Genomic DNA, 9,958 nt, shown 5'->3' with positions numbered 1-9,958 from the left:
CAGACACTCACACACACACACACACACACAGACACTCACACACACACACTCACACACACAGACACACACACACAGACACTCACACACACACACAGTCTCACACACATACACACACACACACACACAAACACACACACACACACACACACACACACACTCACACACACGCACACACACACACAAACACACACACACAAACACACACACACAGTCACACACACACACACACACACACACATACACACGCACACACACACAGTCACACACACACAGTCACACACACACACAGTCACATGCACGCACACACGCACACACACACAAACACACACACACACAGTTCATCTAAAAGATGCAGAAGTCCAAAGGAATAATATAAACAGTGACTGACTTTTCCGGCTGTTCATCAGGCAGCAGCTGTGGTACAGGAGGCAGACCCTTCCTCTTACTGGGAGCCAACTTTGTCTGTAAGGCTTCCAGGGCCGTTACATGCTGCTGGATCTGTGAACACCAGGGAACAAAACATCATGACGGTTTTATCAGGTTGGTAATTCACTGAATAAAGAGACTCTTTTTACACAATTTTTGTTTCGCCAATGTTTTGGTCAACTTGCTCAGGGCAAACCTGTTGACAGGCGGTCACAGAAATGTCGCCTGAATAAAACACTTGGTTGTGTAAAGAAAGAGGAGTCTCTTTATTCCAGATCACAGCTTTGGGAAATTATAATCAGACTGCAAAGCTTCCAGGGCAGTCACATGCTGCTGGATCTGTGAACACCGGGGAACAATACATCACAACTCTGAGACATTATCATTGGCTTTTTGTTTGTTTGTTTTAGGCTTTGTTTGGTCATGAACATACATAAATTATTAGACTTGTTTGATTTTTTTATTATTGTTTTTGTCAATGTTTAATCATAAAATATTCAAATCAGCCTGCTGGGAAAATATCAAGGTCTCATTTGTTTGTTTGTTTGTTTCAGTCATAAAATACTTAAATCAGCCAGCTGGCCGCTTTCCATTGAAGTCAGACAAATATACTGGTAAGAAGATATTGGTTACATGGTTGAAGCCATGCCCATAAATATACCTACAAGTCTACATGGAATATCCTTACAGGAACATAATTCTTTAAAAATAGATGTTCATGACAAGTATAATCTGACAATATTGTGGATGTTATTGAGAACAGGATGATCCTGAACCTACCTCTTCTATCACACCGATTTTCTCCTGCCTCAAAGCGTAAACCCGCCTATTAAACAACTCCTTCTGGTGATGAATCTGAAAGCACAAGAAGTGTATTTTTTATTTAAAAAAAAAACATTTCTAAAAAAACATCAAAATATTTACAGATGGATGTAAAAAAATATTACTAGCAAGTACCGAGCTGTCCTACCGCAAGGTAAGCCTGGACTTTTAAGAAACAGTGGCTGCTTCATTGCTGATTTAGCATAGCTTTCTCCTGGAGTTTTAATCTATTGCTATGCTTAGTCTGTGCAACATAATAAGGTTATAGAAACCAGGACGTTTTGTTTGATTTAGTTGATTGATTTTGATTTGTACACCAGCTCATTATGTACCTTTGTCATTTCTTCTTCTTATTATTACTTTGTTTTATTGTTTCCTTTTATGTGTGAGGAGAGGGCTGAGATAAGTTTTATAACTTTTTGCCCAATCCTCGAAAAATAAATGTGAATAAAATAAAATAAACCAGAGAGGGACTAGTTGCAAAGTTGACCTTCACATGGCCTATAGCCTGACAAACTACTGCTCTGTTTATTCTTACTCAAACACATTCATATCATGTATTTCATATAGATGGTGACCAGTCCCTCAAACCATGGCCTGCCACTTGCTACATAATGTGATCGAATACACAGGGTGCTTGCTGAAGTTATCAGGAGTGTTAAACAGTAAAATAAATGCCAACCATAGTAAAAAGTTGAACTTTATTCCAACACACAGGTTCAACAGAGATCAAATTTTCAGCGACCACTGTTGCCTGCATCAGGACAATTAATGATCAATCACTTCAAAACATAAATAATGTTCAACTTTTTACTATGATTACTACAGACACAAATGAATGTACGTGGAGGTACGCGTTTCTACCTTTCAAAAAAGTCACTGATTGAAGAATATTCTACTAACAGACACTAAAGAACTTTCATGATAAATGCCTACCAATCCTCTCAGGACAATGAGCTGGTTTCTCTTCTTCTCTGCGTTCATCCTCAGGTGTTCTGGCACCGTGTAGTCCTTGGCAGTCTTCAGCTTTACGTCCCCCATGTTCTCCTGAGCGTATTTGATGTCTGCCAGGTCCTGCGGGTCCTCATAGTTCTCATCTGGCTTGTTGCTGAGCAGAGCGTCCCACTGTAAGGATAATATTACAAGCTGTTTAGAATTTCCAAAAAAAAAAATTTTTTTCAGCCTCTGAATCAACTCCAAAATGTATATTTTGGCCCCAACAGTTGAAGGAAGTTCCTTCTCTTCATAGTTACTGTTTTTCCATCTATCAATACAGTGGTTTGAATTACAATCTAGCCTGGTATGTGGACTTCATGGCTCCTATCGTAGCATTTGGGGCTATCATATATTTGATGCCTAGGCCTGTCGCTTTATATTTTTCTGAAAAAATCCGAGAAACAACAAATGAAATTTGTATGGCCTAATGAATGACATACCTCCGTCTGTCTTTTCTCCCGTCTTTTCTTGGCGAGCTCGGCCTTCCTCAGGGCCTTGGCGACCTTCTCCCCCAGCCGTCCCGTCAGCTGGACCTGCCCCTTCTTCGGGACCGTCCCGGGGATCCCCAGGCCGGCCTGGCTAGGCTCATCCTCATCCTCACTCTCCTTCGCAGCTGGAGAAAAGAGAACATAACAGTGGGGGTCGCTGGAAGACAGACGTAGAATGTCCAGACTGTGCATGATGTACAAAATGACTAATAAACTGGTGGACGTACCAACCACTAAGTATACCAGCCCAGAAAAGAACAAGAAACTGTCATGGTTTCAAATATCAGAGTTATCAACCAAGAATTCAGGTATTCAAAAACTCGTATTTCCCCAGAACTATCGTAGACTGGAACTCGTTGCTACCAAGCACAGTTTGGGCATCATCACTAGAAAGCTTTAAACAACTCCTGCAATCAAATGTGCAAAGATTAAGTGTAACAAGCCGTTTGGTGTGATATAGCTAGCTGCCGCCGCGCCGCGTGCCTGCGAAGCTGGTGTGTTACGCCGAAGGGCGGTTATACTGGCTATACAGATACAGATACTGGTGTGTTACGCCGAAGGGCGGTTATACCGGCTATACAGATACAGAAGCTGGTGTGTTACACCGTAGGGCGGTTATACCGGCTATACTGATACAAATGACCCACCACGCAATCAGCACCATGGACACAACCACACAATCAGCACCATGGACACAACCACACAATCAGCACCATGCACACAACCACACAAACAGCACCATGGACACAACCATGCAATCAGCACCATGGACAGAATCAGCACTGTGGACACAACCACACAATCAGCACCGTGGACACAACCACACAATCAGCACCGTGGACACAACCACACAATCAGCACCATGGACACAACCACACAATCAGCGCCATGGACACAACCACGCAATCAGCACCATGGACACAACCACGCAATCAGCACCATGGACAGAATCAGCACCGTGGACACAACCACACAATCAGCGCCATGGACACAACCACACAATCAGCACCATGGACACAACCACACAATCAATGGTTACATTCAGTGACCGTCTGTCACCTTCCTCAGGGCAATTCTGACTGGTTCACATTGCACTGCAGCACAGGTGTCGCTGCTGTAGATGCATTCCCAAACGTACAATATTTACCTGGTAAGGAGTCTTACCTTTGATGAAGTAATTCCCAGGCTCCACCACAAACGACTGTCTTTGCTCCATCTAAGTACATAATGTGATCTACATAGTATTACACTAACTCAGCCATTACAACGTACCTTTGAGGGAGTAGTCCGTTGACTCCCGTGTGCTGCCGAACTCCCCGGGCTCCACCACAGACGACTGTCTTTGCTCCATCTCCCTCCGGAGCTGGTAGTACTCCTCCGACAGCTTCCCCAGCCGGAACGTCGACACCAGGTGGCCCGTCTCGAAACTGTGCACCACCAGCCGCTCCGACATCAGGATGTCCTTAAACCTGTAGGGATGTAGCAGGCATTTCGTCGGTCTTACAAGACCATGAATGTACTTTACCTACACCATGCACTAATTCTTGGTTTTGCGCTTAAAGCGTCTTGATCAGTTCTGATGTAAGTCTCTGTTTTTCTTCCCGCCGATGTAAGCCCTTCTTAACTCCCTGTCTCCAGAGTGTTCTGTTTGTTGCTAGTGTCTCCCATGTGTTGATATCTCATGATGTCCATGTCTTTCATGTCCCATTTAATAACGTCTTTAAAGCGCAGGTGAGGACGACCACGTGCTCTTGTCCCATTGGCAAGTTTACTGTACAACAGGTCCTTTGGGATTCGGCAAGGGATCACAGGGGATGACCCATGTGATATCATATAATCAATAAGCATTGTTCTGTCCTGCCTGAAATATTTTTCCATCAGGCCACACCAATTTAATTTCTTGGTTAACGGATTTTTCTATAAAAATAATGGAGCGGGCGGGCGAAAAAAATAAAAAAATAAAAACAGGCCTAGGCATCCTATTATGGCCCAAAATGGTACGACAGGAGCCATGAAGTCAACACACCAGGCTGGTTCAAAATTTAAACAATGAATTTTGAACTATTTTGAACTTTTAATGATACTACTGCATTGAAAGATGGAATGACTGTTACAAGTAGTAAGAAAATGACTGTTTTCAACGGTTCAGGGCAAAATATGAGCATTTTGCAGTTGATTCTGAATTTTTATTTTTATTTGCAAATCAGAAAAAAATGAAGCGGAAAATCCGTTAACCAAGGAATTAAATTGGTGTGGCCTCATCTCAATTTTGTCTGATGTAACGTCATGTCAAGTAAAGAGTTTTTAAAAATCTTGACTCCCTGAGACCCCATTTCCTGCAGGGGCAAATTTTGCTGGTATAATTAATGATATCTCTTTCCATATCTTTACATTTTTGTCAGTCAAAGACGATGGATTTGGCATGAGCAACAAAATGAGCATCAAATGACAGAGAGACAGATGTTGACTAGAACACTGGTTTGGAATCACGCGATTATAGGGAACTGATGTGGTTTTATAGAATCTTTTGGCATAATTTGTCTGCAGTGTGCTGCAACTGGCAGCTACAGACCTACCAAGACTATAAAGCTGCAGCTTTAATTGCCATAATTTTCTCCACCCACTCACCCTACGGCAGAACAAAATTATTGTCACTACTCAATATCCTAAACCTAAATACAAATAATTATAAATAAACCCCAGGCCTTACCTAGCCTTGAGCTTGTGCAGGGCCAGCGAGTGTTTCTCCTTCTCCCAGTCAAGCTCCCGATGGACCAGCTGCAGCCGCTCCAGAGTCACCCGCTCCATCTCCGTACGGTTCTCAGGGTCAAGCTCAAACTCCTGAGGACAGAAGTACATGTAAAACAAGATCGATGAAATTTGTGGCGTAATATAGCTAGCTGTCATTGTGCCGCATGCCCGCAAAGCTGGTGCCTTATGCCGAAGGGCTGTACCTGCTATACAGATAGAGATGCAGAAATATAGTATGCTGGGTAGAAGCTATCACTCGTATTCCGAGGCCCTGTCAACTCTTGACCTCCAACGTCTGTCTGAACGGAGACTGACCCTGTGCCGGGCCTTTGCCCTTTCAGCCACTAGGTCTAGGCACGCCCCCTGGCTACCCCCAGTTAGTAACCACTCACACAACATGCAGCTAAGGCAAACACGGCGCTACAAACCACCCATTGGGACAAAAAGATATTTATGCAGTCCTGTCCCCACAATGCTGAACATACTGAATAACCTTGCCATACAGTAGATTTCATTTTATGTTGTTGCACATGATGTAATTGTACTTTTTTATTATTGTCAGTTGTACCTAAGTAATTTGCCAACAGAAGTTGTATGATGTAATTTTAGCATAAATGTGTATTATTCTAGCGTATAAATGGTGTTTAATGCCTCTCAAGGCACTTTTTATGTATATATATTATGTATTAGTCATGTAATTTTTTAAAAAATTTGTAAAAGCTTCTCAATTCAGCCTTTGGCTGCAAAAAGCTTCTAACCTACTGTACTATGTATGTATGAAGTATGTGTTTCTGCAAATAAACCAGTCTAAAAAAAAAAAAATATAGCTGTTAGTAGAACATTGTGTAATATGAAAAAGACACTCTTTTCCATGTAAAATGTAATGTTTTACCACATTCAATTTGCAATGTCCCAATATTTTTCAGACCCACAGATGTCTAATACAGGCACTTGTACAGGTGGGCTACATTAAGTACAGTATGGTGGGCAGACTCATGAAATGATAAGGTATCTCATCCTGTATTTTTATTGTCCATGTATGTACCTATTTATAATCAATGTGTTAAAGACTGTAGCAGTTTTAGCCTGTTGATGCTTTTAGACAATTGTAAAATTTGTATTCTGAAAATCAAATTCACAGTTCAATTCAGTGTACACATGTGTGATCTGCGAAACTTTGAAATATTAATATGAGAAATATACCAATCACTACTACAGTAACTACTAAATGATAACCTTTTTAGAAAGACTCACCACTCTGTCGAGCTGTGCGTGTCCCGGAAGCTCCTGGTTCTGTTCGATCAGCTTGTTGAACTTCCGCCGCAGCTGGTTGATGGCTTTCCTCGTTTTCTGTTTCTGCTCCTCGGCCAGCCGCATCATCTTGTCGTGCTCCGCCTTCTGCTTGGCATCTTCGATGCTGGGGGGGGGGAAGAGTATCAAACAATCATGTCAGAAATAATAAAATAAAATGAATGGTTCATTTACATCCTCATTATCATTACAGATCGTACAGTGGCAGCCTTCAACAGCTGAAGTAAAGTATGATCTTCAATTAAAAGACAATAAAGAATATATAGTATATATAATTACATACATAAACTAAACATTTGGAACCTTACAGTATGCTCATCTTCCTGGTCATTGATAATGCTAACCCTTTGTTGTTGAGTAGGTCTACTAGGTAAGGCAATGTGCTCTTGCGATATCTGGCAGTTCTACAATGAAAAACTGGGCGCATCTAATTCTTACTGCGTGCAAATCGGCATGCTTTGACGTAGATAAAGAACTTATGGCAGCCCTAAAGGTACTTGACCTACATCAAAGCAGGCCCATTTACACTCAGGAAAAATTCAACCTTATGCAATGTTTTTACTGTCTGGTTTATGACCATACGTAAAATGGGTCTAAGTCAGAGGGTTAGTGTCATTCAAATCCAAAATAGAAAGCTGCCACAAACCTGTAATGGTCTTCACTCTCAATATCCTCCACCCTTCTGATGGCCTCCTCATCCTTGTACTGCAATAAAAACAACAAATTGTAAATTGTTTGTATCTTATCTTATTTTGTTGAAACTGCAACATGCAATACATGGGTCAATCAACCTGACAATGACAAAAATACCAGATACCTTTGACCCAGTGTCGACGTCACACTTCAAACAAGCCACGTGACAAGCCTCACTGGGTCAGTCTACTGAGGAAGACCACTAGTGACTGGTCAAAAGCTCTAGGTGAGAGAATTTTTTGTGTTGGAGATAAAGTTTTAACTTTTAACATGTAACATCCGTGTCCATAATATCGCCACCTTGAGAAATAATGTGCTTTAAGATATTTTTACTGCAACATACTTTTGGTATGCACTCCTGCACACCTCAAATGTACATACCTAGGGCATGTTGCAGTAAAAATATCTTTAAGCACACTATTTCTCAAGGTGGTGATATTATGGACCCTGGTGATATTATGGACACAGATATTAATTACCAACACAGATGAACTTTCATGATAACGACAAAACCTGATGCCGTGCTCACCTTCGCTGAGGGGACCTTTGCCCTCTCGGCCGCCCTGGACCGGTCGATCTCCTCCTGAGACAGGACCTTGAAGGCGAAGACGTTTCCGTCCGCGCCGGCCGTGAAGAGGTACTGGTCGTCGAAGCTGGTGGCGATCTGTAAGTATAACATTGGTTTATTGTTTTGATTCAAAACAATTTGGGTCGTGTGGCGTAACGGCAGAGTGCTCGACTCAGAACCAAGAGGTCCCGGGTTCGGGTCCTGACATGCCACCGATCTTGTGCCCTTGGGAAAAGCACTTCACACGACTAATTCCCCACTAAACTGAAGTGAAAACGAGTATTGTCCTGTCCTGTATTTGTTTCTCTGTGTGGGACACAACACCAGCAACAGCTGCCTGTGTCCCACGTGCACAGTATTGTTACAATTTCGAAGCTGGTGGCGATCTGTCACAAACAACGAGCAGATTAAATTTGGACTGAGCAAAGCACTTTGAACTAGTGCTTCTAGTCTTTTACTACCTAAACCTACCCATCTGATATTTTGTGGAGAGATTCTCTGTCACCCAATGGATCATAATACATGTACCCCCTGTGAGACCTTTCATGCTTCATCAAAAATGAAAAAAAATTTCTAAATGAATTTTTCTAAAAATCTCGAAATTTTTTGATAGCTACTATAAAATCTCGAGATTTTTATTTTCTCCAGATTTTTCAGTTACATCGGTCTATTGTTTCTATTCATAACAATACACTAAAATAAATTGCAGTCCTTTGTACATAGTGCAATAAATCAAATCAAATCAAATACCTGCGTGACGCTGCCAGCGTGCGAGTCGTGGATGCTGTATTGCCAGTAGGCGCCGAACTCAGCTGCGATGTCCCGCGACTCCCAGTCATCGTCTCCCTCCAGGGGGTGGATCCGAACGCTGCCGTTCTCCAGGCCTAGCAGCACCTGTCGCTGGTTACAGCTGAGAAGCAGAATAATGTACAGTTAACAAACATCATCATCATCCACACCAACAACAGGCTGCCGTTCTCCAGGCCTAGCAGCACCTGTCGCTGGTTACAGCTGGGGGGCAGAATAAGGTACAGTTAACAAACATCATCGCATCATCCACACCAACAACAGGCTGCCGTTCTCCAGGCCTAGCAGCACCTGTCGCTGGTTACAGCTGGGGAGCAGAATAATGTACAGTTAACAAACATTATCATCCACACCAACAACAGGCTGCCGTTCTCCAGGCCTAGCAGCACCTGTCGCTGGTTACAGCTGAGGAGCAGAATAAGGTACAGTTAACAAACATCATCGCATCATCCACACCAACAACAGGCTGCCGTTCTCCAGGCCTAGCAGCACCTGTCGCTGGTTACAGCTGGGGAGCAGAATAATGTACAGTTAACAAACATCATCATCATCCACACCAACAACAGGCTGCCGTTCTCCAGGCCTAGCAGCACCTGTCGCTGGTTACAGCTGAGGAGCAGAATAATGTACAGTTAACAAACATCATCAGTCGGCTGTGGAACGATCCAGTGGTCTAGCCAGCATCCCCCAATTGATGGAATTTTGCCCATACCAACATCTTGGATGGACAAGATCAGCATGTAACGATGTACACACAATACTGTATAGTTATTATTTTTTTGTTGGTTCCAACTAGGACAGAATAGTGCACAATTAACAAACGTACTGTATGAACATTCCAAATCACAAATACTGACAGTCTTCAAAGCCTAATGACTTTGTTGGTATGGTATCTACATGTAACTGTATCCCAAGATGTACACACTCACCTGAGAGAGATACAGGTGATGGGCACGTCGTCCGTCTCCAGCATGGGTACCGCTCTGCCGGGTTTCACAGCCTCGATCCCCTCAGCATCCTCGGGAAGCTTACACTCATACAGGTAACCTGCATCAAACTCACCCTGTACAGGGAAACAGCAGAAAGATTTGCATTT

At 42.7% G+C, this 9,958-nt stretch overlaps 1 protein-coding gene across 5 annotated transcripts in view; it reads right to left on the bottom strand.

The window, feature by feature from the left end:
* The window catches only part of LOC109484051 (cilia- and flagella-associated protein 44-like), a 42,322-nt gene that overhangs the window by 11,867 nt on the left and 20,497 nt on the right, over positions 1-9,958 (bottom strand). For all 5 annotated transcript variants that reach the window (XM_019787244.1, XM_019787242.1, XM_019787241.1 and 2 more), the window contains 11 exons: positions 9,792-9,925; positions 8,806-8,965; positions 8,017-8,151; positions 7,441-7,499; positions 6,738-6,900; positions 5,443-5,573; positions 4,005-4,201; positions 2,685-2,857; positions 2,185-2,373; positions 1,207-1,281; positions 389-498 (listed from right to left, as the gene is read on the bottom strand). In XM_019787244.1, coding sequence (XP_019642803.1) covers positions 389-498; positions 1,207-1,281; positions 2,185-2,373; positions 2,685-2,857; positions 4,005-4,201; positions 5,443-5,573; positions 6,738-6,900; positions 7,441-7,499; positions 8,017-8,151; positions 8,806-8,965; positions 9,792-9,925 — 1,526 coding nt within the window. The remainder of the gene's footprint in view (positions 1-388; positions 499-1,206; positions 1,282-2,184; positions 2,374-2,684; positions 2,858-4,004; positions 4,202-5,442; positions 5,574-6,737; positions 6,901-7,440; positions 7,500-8,016; positions 8,152-8,805; positions 8,966-9,791; positions 9,926-9,958) is intronic.

The sequence above is a fragment of the Branchiostoma belcheri genome, unplaced genomic scaffold (genome assembly GCF_001625305.1).
Source record: "Branchiostoma belcheri isolate BF01 breed outbred unplaced genomic scaffold, Haploidv18h27 scaffold68, whole genome shotgun sequence".
NCBI lineage: Eukaryota > Metazoa > Chordata > Leptocardii > Amphioxiformes > Branchiostomatidae > Branchiostoma > Branchiostoma belcheri.
This window is presented reverse-complemented; position numbering and strand designations above follow the sequence as displayed.